The sequence below is a fragment of the Grampus griseus genome (genome assembly GCF_964374135.1).
Source record: "Grampus griseus genome assembly, chromosome: 18".
In the NCBI taxonomy this organism is placed as follows: Eukaryota; Metazoa; Chordata; class Mammalia; order Artiodactyla; family Delphinidae; genus Grampus; species Grampus griseus.
In genome coordinates, this window is record NC_139012.1 from 61889733 (window position 1) to 61911877 (window position 22145).

General features: G+C 38.0%; 1 protein-coding gene across 2 annotated transcripts in view; it reads left to right on the forward strand.

Annotated features, from left to right (window-relative positions):
- Positions 1-12589: 12589 nt before the first annotated feature.
- The window catches only part of CDADC1 (cytidine and dCMP deaminase domain containing 1), a 38925-nt gene continuing 29369 nt past the window's right edge, over positions 12590-22145 (forward strand). The window contains exons 1-3 of one of the 2 annotated variants that reach the window (XM_082675387.1): positions 12590-12774; positions 13508-13605; positions 19941-20015. In XM_082675387.1, coding sequence (XP_082531513.1) covers positions 12693-12774; positions 13508-13605; positions 19941-20015 — 255 coding nt within the window. In that variant the 5' untranslated portion in view covers positions 12590-12692. The remainder of the gene's footprint in view (positions 12775-13507; positions 13606-19940; positions 20016-22145) is intronic. The other variant, XM_082675388.1, reaches the window with a different exon arrangement.

Genomic DNA, 22145 nt, shown 5'->3' on the forward strand with positions numbered 1-22145 from the left:
CCTGCACAAGCCTCTAGGCCAGCCTCAACCACCAGAGGGCAGACACCAGAAGCAAGAAAACTACAATCCAGCAGCCTGTGGAACTGAGTCTGCAAAGGCAAGTCAGAACCTACCCTGGGACCAGCTGGTCATTGGCCCTTAGATGACAAGAGGGGAGTGCACTGCTGGGACATATAGGACATCCCCTACAGACGGCCACTTTTCCAAGGTCGAAAAACATAACATTCCACATACATAAAAATACAAATAGAAATTGAGACAAAATGACATGGCAGAGGAATATGTTTCAGATGAAGGAACAAGATAAAACCCCAGAAGAACAACTAAGTGACATGGAGCTAGACAATCTACCCAAGAAAGAGTTCAGAGTAATGACTGTGAAGATGATCCAAGAACTTGGGAAAAGAATGGATGCACAGAGAGAGAAGTTACAAGAAGTTTTGAACAAAGAGTTAGAAAATATAGAGAGCAACCAAACCGAGTTGAAGAATACAATAACTGAAATGAAAAATACACTAGAAGGAATCAATAGCAGAATAAATGAGACGGAAGAATGGGTAAGTCATCTGAAAGACAGAGTGGTGGAAATCAGCCATGGAACAGAATAAAGAAAAAAGAATGAAAAGAAATGAGGACAATCTAAGAGACCTCTGGGACAATGACAAACACACCAACATTCACATTATAGGGGTCTCAGACGCAGAAGAGAGAAAGAAAGAGCCTGAGAAAATGCTGGAAGAGATAATAGCTGAAAACTTCCCTAACATGGGAAAGGAAACAGTCACCCAAGTCCAGGAAGCACAGAGAGTCCCAGGCAGGATAAACTCAAGGAGCAATACACTGAGACACAGTAATCAAATTGAAAAAAAATTAAAGATAAAGAGAAAACATTAAAGGCAACAAGGAAAAGCAACAAATAACATACAAGGGAAACCCATAAGGTTACCAGCTGATTTTTCAGCAGAAAGTCTGCAGGCCAGAAGGGAGTGACATCATATATTTAAAGTGATGAAAGGGGAAAACCTATAACTAAGAATACTCTACCCAAGTAAGACTATCATTCAGATTTGATGGAGAAATCAAAAGCTTTACAGACAAGCTAAAGCTAAAAGAATTCAGCACCACCAAACCAGCTTTACAACAAATGCTAAAGGAACTTCTCTAGGTGGAAAAGGCTGCAACTAGAAACAAGAAAACTATGAGAAGACCTAAATAGACACTTCTCCAAAGTAGACATAAAGATTGCCAACAAACACATGAAAAGATGCTCAACATCACTAATCCTTAGAGAAATGCAAATCAAAACCATAATGAGGTATCACCTCACACCAGTCAGAATGGCCATCATCAAACTCTAGAAACAATAAATGCTGGAGAGGGTGTGGAGAAAAGGGAACCCTCTTGCACTGTTGATGGGAATGCAAATTGATAAAGCCACTATAGAGAACAGTATGGAGGTTCCTTAAAAAACTAAAAATAGAATTACCATATGACCCAGCAATCCCACTACTGGGCATATACCCTGAGAAAACCATAATTCAAAAAGATACCACAATGTTCATTGCAGCACTATTTACAATAGCCAGGACACTGAAGCAACCTAAATGTCCATCGACAGATGAATGGCTAAAGAAGATGTGGCACATATATACAATGGAATATTACTCAGCCATAAAAAGGAATGAAATTGAGTTATTTGTAATGAGGTGGATGGACCTAGAGTCTGTGATACAGAGTGAAGTAAGTCAGAAAGAGAAGAACAAATACTGTATGCTAACGCACATATATGGAAACTAAAAAAAAACGGTACTGATGAACCTAGTGGCAGGGCAGGAATAAAGATGCAGACGTAGAGAACAGACTTGAGGACAGCAGGGGAAGGGGAAACTGGGATGAAGTGAGAAAGTAGCATTGATATACATACACTACCAAATGTGAAATGGATGGCTAGTGGGAAGCTGCTGCATAGCACAGGGAGATCAGCTCAATGCTTTGTGACGACCTAGAGAGGTGGGAGGGAGGCTCAAGACAGAGGGGATATGGGGATATATGTATACATATAGCTGATTCACTTTGCTGCACAACAGAAACTAACACAACATTGTAAAGCAATTATACTCCAATAAAGATATAATAAAATAAAAAAAGAGAAAACTATTAAATGGGAAAACTACCAGTAAAGGCAAACATACAGTAAAGGTAGGAAATCATCCACACACAAAAGTGATATATAAACCAGTAATCCTGAGAGAAGAAAAGTACAAATGCAGGATATCTGAAATGCATTTCAGATATTGAGAAATTGAGAGATCAGCAACTTAAAACAATTATGTATATATAGACTGCTATATCAAAACCTCATGGTAGCCACAAACCAAAAGGCTATAATAGATATACATATAAAAAAGAAAAAGGAACCTAAACACAGCACTAAAGATAGACATCGAATCACAAGAGAAGAGAACAAAAGAGGAAAGGAAGAAAAAAGACTTACAAAAACAAATCCAAAACAATTAACGAAATGGCAATAAGAACATACATATTGATAATTACCTTAAATGTAGACAGATTAAATGCTCTATTTCCAAAAGACATAGACTGGATGAATGGATACAAGAACAAGACCTGTATATATGCTCTCTACAAGAGACCTGCTTCAGATCTAGAGACCCACAGAAACTGAAAGTGAGGGTATGGGAAAAGGTATTCCATGCAAATGGAAATCAAAAGAAAGCTGGAGTAGCAATACTCATATCAGACAAAATAGACTTTAAAATAAAAACTATTACAAGAGTCAAAGAAGAACACTGCATAATGGTAAAGGGATCAAATCAAGAAGAAGATAACAACAATTGGAAATATATGTGCACCCAACATAGGAGCACCTCAATATATAAGGCAAATGTTAACAGACATAAAAGGAGAAATTGACAGTAACACAATAACAGTGGGGAATTTAACACCCCACTTACATCAGTGGACATATTATCCAGACAGAAAATCAATAAGGAAACACAGGCCTTAAATGACACATTAGACCAGATGGACTTAATTGATAGTTATAGAGCACTCCATCCAACAGCAGCAGAATACACATTCTTTTCAAGTGCACATGGAACATTCTCCAGTATAGATCACATGCTGCGCCACAAAGCAAGCATTGGTAAATTTAAGAAAACTGAAATCAAGCATCTCTTCCAAATACAACATTATGAGATTAGAAATCAACTACAAGGGACTTCCCTGGTGGCGCAGTGGATAGAACTCCACACTCCAGGGGGAGGCTGGGTTTGATCCCTGGTCAGGGAACTAGATCCCACATGCATGCCGCAACTCAGAGTTCACATGCCGCAACTAAGGAGCCCGCGAGCTGCAACTATGAATCCTGTGAGCCGCAACTAAGACCTAGTGCAACCAAATAAATAAATATTTTTTAAAAAATCAACTACAGAGGGGCTTCTCTGGTGGCGCAGTGGTTGAGAGTCTGCCTGCTGATGCAGGGGACACGGGTTCGTGTCCCGGTCCGGGAAGATCCTACATGCTGCAGAGCGGCTAGGCCCGTGAGCCATGGCCGCTGAGCCTGCACGTCTGGAGCCTGTGCTCTGCAACGGAGAGGCCACAACAGCGAGAGGCCTGCGTACCACACACACACACACACACAAAAATCAACTACAGAAAAAAACTGCAAAAAACACCAACATGTGGAGGCTAAACAACATGCTACTAAACAACCAATGGATCGCTGAAGAAGTCAAAGGAGAAACAGAAAAATATCTAGAGACAAATAAAAATGAAAACATGACAATCCAAAACCTATGGGATGCAGCAAAAGCAGTTCCACAAGGGAAGTTTATAGCGACAAAAACTTACCTCAGGAAACAAGAAAAATCTCAAATAAACAACCTAATCTTAAACCTAAAGCAACTAGATAAAGAGGAACAAACAAAACCTAAAGTTAATAGAAGGAAGGAAATCATAAAGATCAGAGCAGAAATAAATGAAATAGAAATGAAGAAAACAATAGCAAAGATCAATGAAACTAAAAGCTGTAGTGAGGTGGATGGACCTAGAGACTGTCAAACAGAGTGAAGTAAGTCAGAAAGAGAAGAATAAATACCGTATGCTAACACATATATATGGAATCTAAAAAAATGGTCATGGAGAACCTAGGGGCAAGATGGGAATAAAGACACAGACCTACTAGAGAATGGACTTGAGGATACGGGGAGGGGGAAGGGTAAGCTGGGACAAAGTAAGAGAGTGTCATGGACATATATACACTACCAAACGTAAAATAGATAGCTAGTGGGAAGCAGCCGCATAGCAGAGGGAGATCAGCTCGGTGCTTTGTGACCACCTAGAGGGGTGGGATAGGGAGGGTGGGAGGGAGGGAGACGCAAGAGGGAAGAGATATGGGGACATATGTATATGTATAACTGATTCACCTTGTTATAAAGCAGAAACTAACACACCATTGTAAAGCAATTATACTCCAATAAAGATGTTAAAAAAAAGAAACTAAAAGCTGATTCTTCGATAAGATAAACAAAATTCATAAACTTTTAGTCAGACTAATCAAGAAAAAAAAGGGAGGGGGGCCCAAATCAATAAAACTAGAAATGAAAAAGGAGAAGTTACAACCAACACCACAGAAATAAAAAGGACCATAAGAGATTACTACAGGCAACTATATGCCAAGAAAATGGATAACCTGGAGAAATGGACAAATTCTTAGAAACGTACGATCACCCAAGACTGAACCAGGAAGAAAGAGAAAATATGAACAGACCAATTACAAGTACTAAAATTGAATCTGTGATTGAAAAACTCTCAACAAACGAAAGTCCAAGGCCAGATGGCTTCACAGGCGAATTCTATCAAACATTTAGAGAAGAGTTAACACCCATCCTTCTGAAAGTATTTCAAAAAATTGCAGAGGAATTTGCAATTCCTCTGGCCTCTATGAGGCCACGATCACCCTTATACCAAAGCCAGACAAAGATACCACAAAAAAAGAAAATTACAGGCCAATATCACTGATGAACATAGACACAAAAAACCTCAACAAAATACTACCGAACCAAATCCAATGATACATTGAAAGGATCGTATACCATGATCAAGTGGCATTTATCCCAGAGATGCAAAGATTTTTCAATATCTGCAAATCAATCAGTGTGATATATCACATTAACAAATTGAAGAATAAAAGTCATATGATCATCTTAATAGATGCAGAAAAAGCTTCTTATAAAGTTCAATATCCATTTATGATAAAAACTCTCCAGAAAGTGGGCAAAGATGGAACCTATCTCAACACAATAAAGGCCATATATGACAAACTCACAGCTAACATCATACTGAATGGTGAAAAGCTGAAACCATTCTCTCAAAAATCAGAAACAAGACAAGGATGTCCACTCTTGCCACTTTTATTTAACATAGTTTTGGAAGTCCTAGCCACAGCAATCAGAGAAGAAAAAGAAATAAGAGGAATCCAGATTGGAAAAGAAGAAGTAAAACTGTCACAGTTTGCAGATGACATGATACTACACATAGAAAACCTAAACACATTACCAGAAAACTAGAGCTCAACAATGAATTCGATAAAGTTGCAAGATACAAGATTAATATACAAATCTGTTGCATTTCAATACATTAGCAACAACAGATTAGAAAGAGAAATTAACAAAACAATCCCATGTACCACTGCATCAAAAAGAACAAAATACCTAGGAATAAACCTATTTAAGGAGGCAAAAGACCTGTACTCCAAAAACTATAAGATGCTGATGAAAGAAATTGAAGATGACACAAACGGAAAGATATACCATGTTCTTGGATTGGAAAAATCAATATTGTCAAAATGACTATACTACCCAAGGCAATCTGCAGATTCAATGCAATCCTTATCAAATTACCAATGGCACTTTTCATAGAACTAGAACAAAAAAATTTTTTAAATTTGTATGGAAACACAAAAGACCCTGAATAGCCACAGCAATCTTGAGAGAGAAAAATGGAGCTGGAGGAATCAGGTTCCCTGACTTCACACTATATTACAAAGCTACGATAATCAAAACAGTATGGTACTGGCACAAAAACAGGAATATAGATCAATGGTACAGGATAGAAAGCCCAGAAATAAACCCACACACCTATGGTCAATGAATCTACAACAAATGGGACAAGAATATACAATGGAGAAAAGACAGTCTCTTCAGTAAGTGGTAATGGGAAAACTGGACAGCTACATGTAAAAGAATGAAATTAGAACATTCTCCAATACCATACACAAAAACAAACTCAAAATGGATTAAAGACCTGACTGTAAAACAAGATATTATAAAACTCCTAGAAGAGGGGCTTCCCTGGTGGTGCAGTGGTTAAGAATTCGCCTGCCAATGCAGGGAACATGGGTTCGATCCCTGGCCCGAGAGGATCCCACATGCCACGGAGCAACTAAGCCCGTGCGCCACAACTACTGACCCTGCGCTCTAGAGCCCATGAGCCACAACTACTGAGTCCGCATGTCACAACTACTGAAGCCCACGCACCTATAGCCTATGCTATGCAACAAGAGAAGCCATGACAATGAGAAGCCTGCACACTGCAATGAAGAGTAGCCCCTGCTTGCCACAAATAGAGAAAACCTGCACACAGCAATGAAGACCCAACACAGCCAAAAATAAAAACAAATAAAGTAATTAATTAAAAAAAAAACTCCTAGAAGAAAACATAGGCAGAACACTCTTTGACATAAATCACAGCAATATCTTTTTGGATCCATCTCCTGGAGTAATGGAAATAAGAACAAAAATAAACCAATAGGACCTAATTAAACTTAAAAGCTTTTGCATAGCAAAGGAAACCATAAACAAAACAAAAAGACAACCTACAGAATGGGAGAAAATATTTGGAAACGATGCAACCAACAAGGGACTAATCTCCAAAATATACAAACAGCTCATACAGATCAATATCAAAAACAAACAAACAAACAACCCAATCAAAAAATGGGCAGAAGATCTAAATAGACAGCTCCAAAAAAGACATACAGATGGCCAAAAGGCACATGAAAAGATGTTCAACATCGCTAACTATTAGAGAAATGAAAATCAAAACTACAATTAGGTATCACCGGGCAGAATGGCCATCTTCAAAAAGTCTACAGATAATAAATGCTGGAGAGGGTGTGGAGAAAAAGGAACTCTCCTACACTGTTGGTGGGAATGTAAATTGGTACAGCCACTATGGAGAGCAGTATGGATGTTCTTCAAAAAACTAAAAATAGAGCTACCACATGATCCTGCAATCCCACTCCTGGGCATATACTCGGAGAAAACCATAATTTGAAAAGATATTTGCATCCCAGTGTTCACAGCAGCACTGTTTACAAGACATGGAAGCAACCTAAATGTCCATCGACAGATGAATGAATAAAGAAGGTGTGGTGTGTGTGTATATATATATATATATATAAAATGGAATATTACTCAGCCATAGAAAAAAGAATGAAATAATGTCATTTGCTGCAACATGTATGGACCTAGAGATTCACTTCATACTAAATGAAGTAAGCCAGACAGAGAAAAACAAATATCATATGATATGGCTTATATGTGGAACCTAAAAAAAAATGATACAAATGAATTTATATACAAAACAGAAACAGACCCACAGACATAGAAAACAAACTTTTGGTTACCAAAGGGGAAAGAGGAGGGGGAGGGATAAATTAGGAGTTTGGGATTAACATATACATACTACTATAAATGAAATAGATAACCAACAAGGACCTACTGTTTAGCACAGGGAACTATACTCGATATCTTGTAAAAACCTATAATGGAAGAGAATGTTAAAAAAAACAGAAGAATATATAACTGAATCACTTTACTGTACACCTGAAACTAACACAACATTGCAAATCAACTATATTTCAATAAAAATTAAAAAAAAAACACTAAGAGGAACCAGGGCTACTTGGGGGAATGGTTGATTCCAGGTCTGGGGCAGGGAAGGAACGTGATGAGCCTGGAGCATCTTCTTACACCAGAATGTAAGAAAATGCTCAAAGAATGATAGGGTCACATCAAAAGAGTAAAGGAGTCAACTTGTAGGGGATTTTATCAGGCAAATGTGGGACAATTTGAGGATTAAAATAAATAACAGATTACAAGCCACTGAATGAAATAGGAATGCACAAATCCATACTGACATACATGAATAAACGAATGAATGAGGAGGAGGGAAAAGCTCTTCCTTACAGTAGAATGACAACTACTACATGTAGAAGAAATGATGGAAACAGAAAATCACAATCAGACAACCGTCACGATGGTAGTTAATTCATGTGGGAATCACCAATAGATGTAAAAGTTGGTGCATGTGGGTTTAACATATAGGGTATTGGTATAGTTTTGGGAGTATCTCCCCACAAAATACTTATAAATTACAAAGCGAAAAATAATGACTTTATGGTGTAGAAAACTGACAGGCACTAACTTGCCAAATGATTGAGGTTGGCATCACCAGGGGTAGGATGAGTTAACACAGAGTTGCTTCCTGAAGTCATCCATGGAAAACAGCACAGCATCTTCTGCAGCATTCCCACCTGCGTCTGGTTGTGAGGAAGCCTCAGAATGACTCTCGTTGACAGAAATCTTACAGAATGAAAAGCTTGTACCCTTTAAAACTGTTAATGTTGTGAAACAGAGGGAAAGACTGAGGAAAATGTTCCAGGTTGAAGGAAACTAACAAGATGCAAAACTCAGTGATTCTGGATGGGATGCTGAACCAGAAAGGAAAATGACACGTTGAAACACTTTTTGAAATTTGAAAGGGCCTGTGGGTTGAACAGTAGTGTCCAATCCATGGTGATTTCTTGTTTTGGATGGATGAATTAGCATGAGTTAGAGTCCTTATTTGGGGGCAGGGTGGAATTGAGTATACTGTCTTTAACCTGCTCTCAAATGATTCATAAAAAAGAATGAGGGGGAGTGGTGTGCAAAGGTAAGAGAGAGAGAAAGGATTACAAAAGATAGTGTAAATGTGGTAAAATGTTGAAAACTGAAAATTTGAGGGGGGAGAAGATATGGGAGCTCTTTGTACTGACAAGAGGTGAAGTAACAGGCAAAGGAGCCATGATTGGTGGGTAATTTAGTAATATGTACAAATTTTGAGAAAAATATAACGTACCAAAAACTGACCAAGAAGAAATAGACAGTCTGAGTAGTCCTTTAACCAATAAAGAAATTGAATTAGTAGTGAAATATTTTTCCATTTAGAAGACACTAGGCTCAAATGGCTTTTCCAAGAGAATTTTAATAAACGTTCAAGGAACAAATAATTCCAATCTTACACAACTTCTTCCTGAGAAAAGAAAAATAGGAAACACTACCCAACTCATTTAAGAGGTTGCCCTAATCAAGATAACAAAACCAGAGACCATGGTAAATTACACACTAAGCTCACTCATGAACACAGATTCAAAAATCTTAATAGGATATTAGAAATTTTAATCCAGCAATGAATAAAATAATAACCTATAATGACCAGGATGGGTCTACCAAAGGAACACAAGGCTGGTTTAACATTAAGCAATCTTTTAGTATAATTCACCACATCAATTGATTAAGGGAGAAAAAGTATAGGATCATATTATTAGATGCAGAGAATGCATTTGATAAAACTCAACATCCATTCATGATAATAATTCTCAGCAAGACAGTAGAGAAAGGACCTTTCTTAAGCTGATTAGAGGCATCTACCGTGAGCATTTAATAAAGTTCAACATCTGATTAAAAAAAAATAAATAGAAGTGAATTTGCATAATATGATAAAGGACAGCTATCAAAAGCCTACAGCAAAAACCATACTTTAAAGTTTAACATTAAAATAGTTTCCTCTAAAATCAGGAACAAGAAAAGATGCCTGTGCCTTTATCTCTACTCAACACTTCCCTAGCGATTCTAAAGTGCAGTAAGACAAGAAAATGATATAAAAGGTTTGAAGATTCGAAAGATACAAATAAAATTTTCATTATTTATAGATAATATAGGTTCAGTCTAGAAAACAAAAGAAACTAAAAATAAATAGTATTAGAATTAATAAAATTTAGCAAGATTGCTTAATATAAGATTAATATATAAAAATCACTTGCATTTCTATATATTAGGCACAAATACATACAAATACAACTTTTAAAAAGATGTTATTTATAATAGCAACAAAACATAAGATTAAATCATAAAATATATGCAGAATCTTTGTGGAGAAAAATTTTAAAACCTTTTGAAAAACCCAATATACAAAGTTAACACAGGTACACCATGTTCAGGGATGGGAAGCCTCTATATCTCAAACTGATCTATAAATTCAATGCCCTTCCAATCAACATATCAGAGGAACTTTTTGAGGAATGTGACACTATGATTCTAAAACTTACATGGCAGATTAAAGGGTCAAGAATAACCAAGAGGGACTTCCCTGGTGGTCCAGTGGTTAAGACTCCACACTCCCAATGCAGGGGGCCTGGGTTTAATCCCTGGTTGGGGAACTAGATCCTGCATGCATGCTGCAACTAAGAGTCCACACACCACAGCTAAGAAGTCCACATGCCGCAACTAAGAAGCCCACATGCCGCAACTAAGAAGCCTGCATGCCACAACTAAAGATCTCACATGCTGTAACGAAGATCCTGCACGCCGCAACTAAGACCCGGCACAGCCTAAATAAATAAATAAATATTTTTTAAAACATTAAAAAAAAGAGAAAGAATAACCAAGATATTCCTGAAGAAAATAAGGTGTTTGGGGCGGGTGGTAAGGGGGCAGAGGTGTAATCAACCAATGATATACAATATAGAACCCAGAAACAGACTCATGTGTATATGGATATCTGCTACATGACAGAGGTGACACTGTCGATCAATGAGAAAATAGTGCTGGGATAACTGATTATCCACGTGGAAAAAAAACTGGATCCCTACCTTACATCACACACAAAAATAAATGCTAGATGAATGAGGATACAAATATAAAAGGAAAAATGTATGGCTTTTAGAGGAAATATAAAAGTTATTTTTTAAAAATGGAGGTATAACTGACATAGAAAAATTAAAAAAAATTTATAACCTTGGGTAGAAAATGCTTTTTAAAAAGATACAAAACGCATTTAAGAAAATTATTTGTATATTTAGCACATTAAAGAACTATGCACTGAAAAACATCATTAAGTGAAAAAGCAAGTGACAAATGGGGAGAAGATATTTACCGTACACATACCCAACTGAGAATGAATATCCAGGATGTATAAAAAATGCTTACAAATGAATAAGAAATAACTACCAAATAGAAAATGGTTAACAGGTATTTCATGGAGAGGACACATGTATAGCCAATCTATCTAAGTAGAAATCAGGGGGAATCACAACCACAAGATATCATTTTATGCCAACCAGATTGGTAAACATTAAAAGGTTGACAATACCAAGAATTAGTGGGGATATACAGCTATGTAAATTGGCCCAATCTCTCTGGGAAAATTTTCAGCATTATCGGGGAAACTTGACAACAACAACTCAAGAATTCTACTCCTAAGTGTAGTCCCTAAAGAAACTCTTCCATATGAACATAAGGAACATATATAAAAATGTTTAAAGCAGCATTGCTTGCAATAGCAAAAAGCTGGAGATAGTGCAAATGTCTTTTGGCTCAAATACGGATAAATAAATTGTGGTATATGGCTACAATGAAATACTATACAGCAGTGACAATTAATGAACCACAGTCATACCCATCAACACTGAAAATTCTCTCTTTAATCCTTTACAAAATAATGTACTTTCATAATGTTGGCTTTTGCTTTCAGAGTCTCGGAGAAGTTTTTGTGTCTCACTATTTTTAAGTATTTCAAGTTGTGATAGCGCAAGTTGGTGATGGAAAACAGGCTCTGAGTCACTGGTGGAGGGAGTGGTTTCATTTTGAGTCATGCCTAGGACACTTATAAAATAATAAATTGCACTGGGCACAAGTCCACAATGCCAGGTACTTCTCAGATTTTCCAGGGGCCACTTCCTCCTATCTTCAATTTTCCCACAACTACAGTTCTACCTCTTAATGTCTTCATGTGTTTAATAAGAAGCAGAACGTTCCTGTGGTGGTCCCTGGCACTAAGTTCCCCAGGACTGGCCAATCTTTGAGGACAATAACAATCTGGACCGCCCAGCTCCCACCCCGTTTGTCTCCCAAATTCTCCAAGACCTTGACCACGACAGATTGGGCAGGTTTCCATTTCAATTCTCCTTCGCTCTCTGACCAAAACTCTCACGTATGCGAAACCCTCATCACCCTCTGAGAGTCTGCGCAACTTGGGACATCCTCAAGCGACCAGATTTCAGCAAAACCTACGAACAGAGTCAAATACAAGTGTCAAATGATTTATTGTGTTGTGTTTCCTACCCACACGGCCGCCGCCGGAGGAGCAGCCTTGTGTCGCCTCATCCACGCCTCGCCGTGACGTCACACAGGGCGCCGGGAAATGGCCGCCGGGCTCCTACGTCATTCGGTCGCGCAGAGTTGGCTGTTGCTATACAGTTGCTGGGAGGAGGCGACAAGTAGGGTAGCAGGGGCAAAGATCATGCAGGACAGCGAGAGGTTTCCTGGGCAGCAGAGGCCGCTGGGCTGGCGATGAAAGAAGCAGGGCAGATGCAAAATCTGGAGAGCGAGGGGGCCGGACGGTCAGTCAGCACCCAGACTGGCAGCATGACCGGTGAGTGCCCCGAATCCTCCCGCCACTCGCCTTTCGCTCTCCTCTGTGCGTCTCCCGCCGTTTCACTCTGGGTTCCCTGCCTGGCCGTCTTCGCCTGCGTTTCTGCTCCTGGGTGTCCCATCCCCGCCCTGGGTGCGTCCCCACCTCGGTCACTGGAATCCCTTGGCCCGGCTGCACTGGCTTTTGAAGTTGCGCTCACTACTCCCCTTTACTTTTCCTCCCAGGACCTGGAGCTGGGATCGACGAGCCTGAAAATTACCCAAACTGTGTTTTTTATTAGATTTCAAAATTAACCGCACGCGACGCTTTCCTATATTTCAACTGCTTTTCCTTCTAAGGTCACCGTATTTTTAGGTCTGGGTCCTAACCACTGCCCTTGTTGCAACGCTTCATCACAGTCCAAAGTAAAGGTTGCTCCACGATGATCTCAGATGCAAGGACTTTTCATAACTTTTTTTGGAGTGTTCCCATAGCTACGTGTATCAGCTGTACTATTTTTTTCTGCTGGGTGAAAGAGGGCCCAACTTTGGAAAGTGCTGGAAGACGTTGCCGGCAAGGAGGTTGAAATCAGTCTCCTGATAAGAAAGTGCTTTGATTCTCTTGCACACGAATCCTTTTTCTCTGCTTCCTGCTAAAACAGCTGAGCTAAGGCTGCAGCACCCAAGTGGCATTGATCTTAGTTCTTATTTTCATCATTAGTAAAATGTTAAAGTGTTTGCCCTCTCTTTTGCAGGTGAAATACCAAGGCTTTCTAAAGTCAACCTTTTCACTCTGCTCAGTCTCTGGATGGAGCTCTTCCCATCAGTCAAAAGTCAAAGACAAAAGTCTCAGGTATAATTTGTTTCCTTGGACAGTTTTTCCCCTTAGACAAGCGGTGGTCTAAAATTTGATTTTATTGCTCTAGTTTCAGTCACACTTAAACTCAACAAGGCTTCAAATTTGCAAAATACCTTCATGGTTTAGTGTGATACTTGTAATTCATAGCTGTGATAGTTTCTCTTTCCAGTCTAAAAGTAGAATATGTAGTTACCCTCTCAGACTGCCATCTGTATTTTCTTTGGTCAGGTGTCTGTTAAGGTCTTTGGCCCATTTTTTAATCAGGTTGTTTGTTTTCTTACTGTTGAGTTTTAAGAGTTCTTTATATATTTTGGAGAACAGTCTTTTATCAGATGTGTCTTTTATGATATTTTCTCCTAGTCTGTGACTTGTCTTCTCATTCTCCTGACATTGTCCTTTTCAGAGAAGTTTTTAATTTTAATGAAGTCCAGCTTATCATTGATTTCTTTCATGCATCATGCCTTTGGTGTTGTAATTAAAAAGTCATCGCCATACTCAAGATCACCTAGGTTTTCTCCTATGGTTATCTTCTAGGAGTGTTATAGTTTTGTATTTTACATTTAGGTCTATGACGCATTTTGAGTTAGTTTTTGTGAAGGATGTAAGGTCTGTGTGTAGATAAGGAATTCACTTTTCATGATACAATGATATCTCTTGGAGTAGTTTTCTCCCAATACCTATGTAAAATGTTTTATAAATAATAAAACATTATTTAAAATGTTATGCATTTTTATTCCCTATTTTTCAACCACTCCCTTAACCCCCACCCTGGCTCCACATATTATTAATGGCTTTGAGAAAGTTCTTCATTTTCTTCATGGATTTTGAAGTCCTTTATTCTTCCTAGTTATTAACAGCTTAGTATTATTTTATGAAAGTAGAAGACTTCTAAGCTGTTGGGTTTCTTTTTTTGGTTTGTTTTGGTTTTTGCTGATGAAATTTCTCTTGAAGAGACAGATTAGAAGCAAATGTTTAGAGATTTAAGCCTTTTAAAAGTGCATTTAAAAAGCTGGGCTTTGCAATGGAGTGTTATTCAACCACGGGAAGGAAAGACATCCTGCCATTTGCAGCACTGTAAATGGACCTTGAGCACATTATGCCAAATGAGATAAGTCAGACAGAGAAAGACAAGTACTGTATGATCTCACTTATATGTAGAATCTAGAAAAGCCAAACTCAGAGAGAGTAAAATGGTGGTTACCATGAGCTGGGGCGGGGGGACAGATGTTGTTTAAGGGTACAAACTTATGAGTAATAAGTAAGCCCTGGAGATCTAATGCACAGTGCAGTGAATGTAGAAAACAATATTGTATTATAATCATCAAATATGCTAAGAGATAGAGGTGCTAATTATTATTATTGTTATTATTTTATTTTTTATTTTTTTTGCTGCACTGGATCTTAGTTGCGGCATGTGGACTTGCTGGTTGTGGCATGCAAGCACCTAGTTGCGGCATGTGGGATCTAGTTCCCTGACCAGGGATTGAGCCTGGGTCCCCTGCATTGAGAGCGTGGAGTCTTACCCACTGGACCACCAGCGAAGTCCCTAGAGGTGCTAATTATTGCTACAATGGCAATCATATTACAATATATAAATGTATCAAATTAATGTATTATACACCTTAATTTTGCACAATGTTATATGTCAAGTATATTTCAGTTAAAAATAAATTAATTAGGGCTTCCCTGGTGGCACAGTGGTTGAGAGTCCGCCTGCCGATGCAGGGGACACGGGTTCGTGCCCCGGTTCAGGAAGATCCCACATGCCGCGGAGCGGCTAGGCCCGTGAGCCGTGGCCGCTGAGCCTGTGCATCCGGAGCCTGTGCTCCGCAACGGGAGAGGCCACAACAGCGAGAGGCCCGCGTACAGCAAAAATAAATAAATAAATAAATTAAAAGCTGGGCTTTTTACAAATTGAGTAATAATTTTGAAGAACCTTTTTTAGTATCAAGATTTGGTCTCATTTTAATTCATTCACACACCACACACACACACACACACACACACGAATACATCCTGTTCTTTTTCAGCAGAGGCACATTAAATTAAATAAATAAGTCCACTATTAATTGCACATGATGTTCATAAAGTTGATTAAGATCTTTTTCCTATTAAGAGAAGAAAAATGTTCTTTAAGCTAAAGTAATAAATTTGTTTCACTTAAATTATTTATCCTGCTTTTGCTATACAAATTAAGTCACAGAAACTCTAAGATGCAATTTCACAAGTACTTGTATTGGAAACATTGCTTCTGACACTTTACAAACCTTTGTCTTTTTAAAAATAAAATATTTTTATGTGTTATGAAAGTAATACATGTTTATTATTATTATTATTATTTTTTGCGGTACGTGGGCCTTTCATTGTTGTGGCCTCTCCCGTTGCGGAGCACAGGCTCCAGATGCGCAGACTCAGTGGCCATGGTTCACGGGCCCGGCCGCTCCACGGCATGTGGGATCTTCCCGGACCGGGGCACGAACCTGTGTCCCCTGCATCGGCAGGTGGACTCTCAACCACTGCGCCACCAGGGAAGCCCCATGTTTATTACTTATAAAATTGACAGAAGAAAAAAAAATCCCTCATAATTCCACCACCTAGAGACTACTAACATTTTTGTGTTGTTTCTCAATCTTTTTTCTCTATTTTCTTTACTCATTTGATATCATTCAATTCTGGATCCTTACCTTTTCACTTAACATAGGAAAATCCTCATGCTGTAATACTGTCATAAACACTGGAGTGGCAACTTAGTCTAATGCTTTGGGAGTAGCCAGTGGTTTCGCAATTAGCTTGCCTGGGTTCAAATCCTGGCTCCATCTCTTACTAGTTGTGTAACCTTGCGTGAATTACTTTACCTTTTTCTGTGTCATCTTCCTCATCTGTAAAATGGAGTGTTACTGGTACATACTACATGGAACTTCTATTGAAAAATGAATGACTTGATATTTGTAAAGGTCTTAGATAGTGCTTGGCATATACTATGTACTTTATGTACTTGTTATTTTTATTTTTAAATTCAGTTTATTTAAACTAAATTTTTTTTTAAAGTTCACCAATTTCTCCCACCCCCACCCTTATCTTTGTCAACCACCATTCTGTTCTCTGTGTCTGTGAACTTGGGGGGTTTTGTTTGTTTGTTTTTAGATCCCACATATAAGAGAGATCATATGGTATTTGTCTTTCTCTGTCTGACTTACTTCACTTAGCATAATGCTCTTGAGATCCCTGTGTGTTGTTCCAGATGGCAAGATTTCATTGTTTTATGGCTAGATAATATTCCACTGTGTGTGTATGTATATATATGCCACAATTTCTTTATCCATCCATCTGTTGATGGACACTTAGGTTGTTTTCATATTTTGGCTTTTGTAAGTAAATGATGCTTCAGTGAACATTGGGAGTGCATATATCTTTTCAAGTCAGTGTTTTCATCTTCTTTGGATAAATACCCAGAAGTGAAATTGCTGGATCATATTGTAGTTCTATTTTTAATTTTTAGAGGACCCTCCATACTGTTCTCCATAGTGGCTGCACCAACTTACACTCTCACCAACAGTGCCTGACAGCTCCCTTTTCAGCACACCCTAACCCCAACACTTTTCTAGTCTTTTTGATAATAGCCATTCTGACAGGTGTGAGGTGGTATCTCACTGTGGTTCTGATTTGCATTTCCCTGATGATTAATGATGTAGAGTATCCTTTTGTGTACCTGTTGGCCATCTGTATATCTTCTTTGGAAAAATGTGTATTCAGATCTTCTGCCCGTTTTGTAATTGGATTTGTTGGGTTTTTGCTATTGAGTTGTATGAGTTCTTTATATATTTGGGATATTAGCCTTTTGTCAGATATGTGATTCGCAAATATTTTCTCCCATTCAGTAGGTTGCCTTTTCGTTTTCTTGATGGCTTCTTTTGCTGTGCAGAAGCTTTTTAGTTTGTTGTATTCCCAGTTGTTTATTTTTGCTTTTGTTGCTTTTGCTCTTGGTGTCAGATTCAAAAAATTGCCAAAATCTATGTCAAGGAGCTTACCACCTGTTTTCTTCTAGGAATTGTATGGTTTTTATTATCATTTTATTGTCCTCTTAATGATTGCATAACAGTCCATTGTAGCAATGTAACATGTTTATTCCCTTATTATTGAACATTTAAATTGTCTGTCATTTTTACCAGTCTTATGGAATTATTAACTTCAACCACTTCAGAATATAACTACTATCTGAGTTTTCTATGTTGTCAAATATTCACAGTGTATGAGTGTGCCTTGAGGATTGTTCAGCAAGTTATATATTGAGTATAAAGAAAAAGAATTTTTAATGATCCAGTCTAAAACTAGATAAATGAGTAGGAGAGAAACTATTTATGAGACTTCTGAGTACTTACTTTTAAGTAAGTACTTAAAAGTTTTGAAGTACAAATCGAGTACTGTTGAACATGGCTGTCATTTAAAAATAGTTCTCTCTCCTACTGGTTTATAGTTTTAAATTTCAGTTAAGTAAGACTTACCTAAATTGCCTGAATGTTACTTTAGTAAGAATTAGAATAACTGCATTGTTCCCTCATATTTCTCTGCACATCACATATTTGTCTTTCTCTCCCTGCTCTTCCCATTGTGTCCTCTGGTGTTGTACCTTATCTTTATGCTGAAAGACCTCACATACTTTTCCAGAACAGAAGTAATATAGGATAACAGTGAAGACAATGGATTTGGGGCTCAGATCCTTGCTTACCCATTTATTAGTTATGTAACCATGTTTGAGATATTGAATCTCTATCCACAGTTTCTTCATCTGCAAAATGGGAATAATCATAGCTACTTTTGTAAAGATTACATGAGGTAATTTAGGGCCTGATACATGGCCAACACTCAGTAAATGTTAGGTATTATTATTATTATCATACATATAATCAGCATCACCACTACTACCATCCACACCCCCATAATTACGTTACCAACATAATTACTTCCTCCACTTCCTGTTCTACTTGAACAGAAACCTCATTCCCAGGACATGGCTTTTCTTGTAAATTTCTTAGAGGTTACTCCTTTTCTAGCATCCAGCCCTTGTTTCAGAAAACCAAGAGGTCAGCATACACCGAGTTTGTCATTCCCACTTTCAAACTTTCTTCAATTTATTGCATATCACACCTACTTTGGGGCTCACAGGATTCTGCTATTTCATTCTGTCATCTACTTACCTCATAATCACTTTCCTGTGTTCTTAAATCATAAGCTCTGTAAGAGCTGCATCCTGAGCAACTGGCTTTATGGCTGGCACATAGAAAGGGTTCAATAAATATTTGTTGAATTAATAAATGAAAAATAAATCTGCTAAGAAAATTTGTGTTCAAAAACTGGTTGCATGGATGGATGGATGGATGAACGAAATTATCCCCTGGTTCAAAACTTTCTACTTCAAGTTTTACTTTTAGAGGAGACTTATGGACATTCCTATATTAGTGTCAACAAAGCTCATGGCTTAAAACAACACAAATGTATATTTTTACAGTTCTATAGATCAGAAGTCCAAAATGGGTCTCACTAGACTAAAATCAAAATGTTGCCAGGGCTGCATTCCTTCTAGAGACTCTCAGGGAGAATCTGTTTCCTTGCCTTTTCCTGCTTCTAGAAGCTGCCCACATTCCTTAGCTTGTGAACCTCTTCTTCCACTTTCAATGCCAGCGATGGCGGGATGAGGCTTTTTCATGTTGCATCCCTCTAGCACTGACTCTCCTGCCTCCCTCTTTCACTTTTAGGACCCTTGTGATTACATTGGTAATATGATTACATTGCCCAGATAATCCAGGACAACCTCCCCATCTCAAGATGATTCGCAACTTTAATTCCGTATGCAACCTTGCCATGTAATATAACATAGCCACAGGCTCCAGGGATTGGGACTGGGAGGTCTTTGGGGGACCGTTATTCTGCCTACCACAATCCATAGTTCACATCCTTGGTACATAGTTCTTCACCTTCCCAGTGCCAGGTAATTTACCTCTATTCCCCTTTTGTCCTTCTTAGCCATGGCCACATTAGGACTTTTCCATTGCTCAAAACTGCCCCAACTCTGAAACCTTAAACTACAGAATTTTATTTTCAGTTCTTCTGTATTTTGGAAAAGTATTCAGGGGTCAGATTATAAAAGCCTTATTTACTAGGTTGAGTAGCCTGAACTTGAACCTGAACAAAGCAGGAAGTCGATACAGAGTTTCATCGAGGAAAAAAATAAATGGCCACAGCCAAAGAAACCAGTTTTTAAATAGGAAATATTGAATTAATCACATCTTATGTACTAATCTTTTTCCCCCCCTTAATCTGCATTTAATTAGGAAAGGGAGGAAGGAAAGCATGGACCCTTAGGAGGTAATGAAGAGATGGCCAGAGTATCTACTGACAAAAAACAGGTGAATTTTTATGATTTAAAAAAAAAGCATAGGCTCATAATAACAAAGCAAAAGGAATGGTATAAAGTAGAATAAAAGTCTCTTTTATACTCAAGTTCCCCATTCCCACTTCCAAGAGAGTTTTTGTATCCTCTTCTAAAAATCATACATTTACAAGACTATACATGTCTCTCCAAAGGTTGGGGGTGGTGAGGGAGAACAGATGGGATTATGTATTCTGTAATATGTTCCTACATCTTGCTCTTTCTTAAAATTTTTCAAATTTAACTCTTCTCACCTTCCCATATTAGTTTACATAGATGTGTTGAGAAACACTCTTCATGTTCTTTCAAACTCCAACACATCCTGCTGGTCTTGCCAAGAATGCAAGGCCCTAACTGTTCTTTACCTAGGCCATTTCTCAAGAGTTGTGTTTGCCGCAAGCAACCTTGAGGGTTGAGATAATGTCTCCCTCTGGGACATAGAGCAGGTTTGCTCACTATTTGCAATAAAACATAACAGATTCCCAAGCTCAGTGTTCCTCTCCTGTAACACAACCCGCTTCATGTCCAGGAATCCATATGGACCCATCTGCATGACCCCTTGTGGGACTTGGGGGCAAGGGAACCATCACAAACATGATGTCACATGGCTTGCTGTGCTGTGAACCATAAAGTCCTTTGTTTCTGACCCAGGAGTTTCATGTCTTCTGCTAGCATCCATGAAACAGTAACAGGCTAACTTACTAGCTTGTAAGTACGGTAAAATCAAAGCCCAAACCTGGCAAGATGAGCCTTGTTCTTTTTAATATTGCATAGTATTTCCTTGCTATCTTAATCTTTTGAGTTTTCCAGACAGATTCTGATTCATTGGGTGTGAAGTGGAGACATGTATATTTTGAAAAAAGTTACCTTGATGATTCTGATGTACATTCCTGGAGATTTCCTGACTATTTCTGAGAGTGAGTCTCTCAAATGCCCAAAAGAATATAGAAATAATTTATTTTAGAATAGTTAGATGTTTTTAATTATAAGAAAGGCAAAAGGGAAGAGTCGTGAATTGCCATTTAAGTAAATGTACTACTTCATGTACAAACCAGACTGTCCTCTCTTGCCTATGTTTTAATGTAAAACTCTGTGACTAGGATTACATAGACACTTGCCAAGATGTTAGTGAAGTGAAGCAAAATCAGGATCCAGAACAGTGATTCACTGCGAAGATTCAGTCTTCTGGGAGTTGGAGTAAGTGGAAGTATCGAAATGGAATGCAACTTAGGCTTTTATTGGTTTTGTTTTGTTTTCAGTTTGGGATGGAACAATCTTGGTCCCAAACTTGGTATTTTGGCCTTAACTAGAAACAAAATGGAAAAAAAAAAAAAGATATTTTCTGAAGTGAAAAGGACTCTAGACAAAAAAGTGATAAACTTGGCAAAGATTGTTCCAATAAAAAAATAAATTGTTGAGTATGTTTCCCATTTTTTAGGAATAATTTTTTTTAAAGTCTTTTGTGGTCAGGGTTTCTGGCTTTATTTCTGTCTGCATAACTACTTAGAAAATCTAAAGCTAAAATCATTTAATTGCAGCCATTTCCATTGGTCACAATTGGTTTAAATAAAAGGAGCTCTAGTCTACTGAGATCTTTTGATAAGGCCTCATCAGTGGCAATTTTTTTAAAAGCTTGCTGGAAGTATTTAGAAGTAGATACTAACATATACTTTATGTTTGAGGAACATAAAGCTCTTAAGAAATTTTGGGATAGGGAGGGGGGAAGGAGTCAAGGTAAATTTAAGGCTTATTTTAAAAGCCAGTATAGGCAGGTCTTTCATATTTAATCTATGTTTTTGGACATATATTTTGTAAGGGAAGGATTTTTATATTCCTTTTAAATGTCCAGAATGTTTAGGAGATGGGTGATTACCTCTGAAAGGGAATTCTATGAAACCTTCTCTGTTCCTTCACATTTCACAAAGTATCATTCTCCGTAGTTTCAAAAATTTATACTCATAATTGAAACCGAAACTTGACTATTTTAGTAAATACAGCTTTGGTCTGATCTTTAAAGTGATTTCAAATGTGTCCTATTGGGAATAACTGTAGAGTAGAATCCCTTTGAAAGGGAGTAGGGAATAATGGACACTGTTCTCAGCCCAAG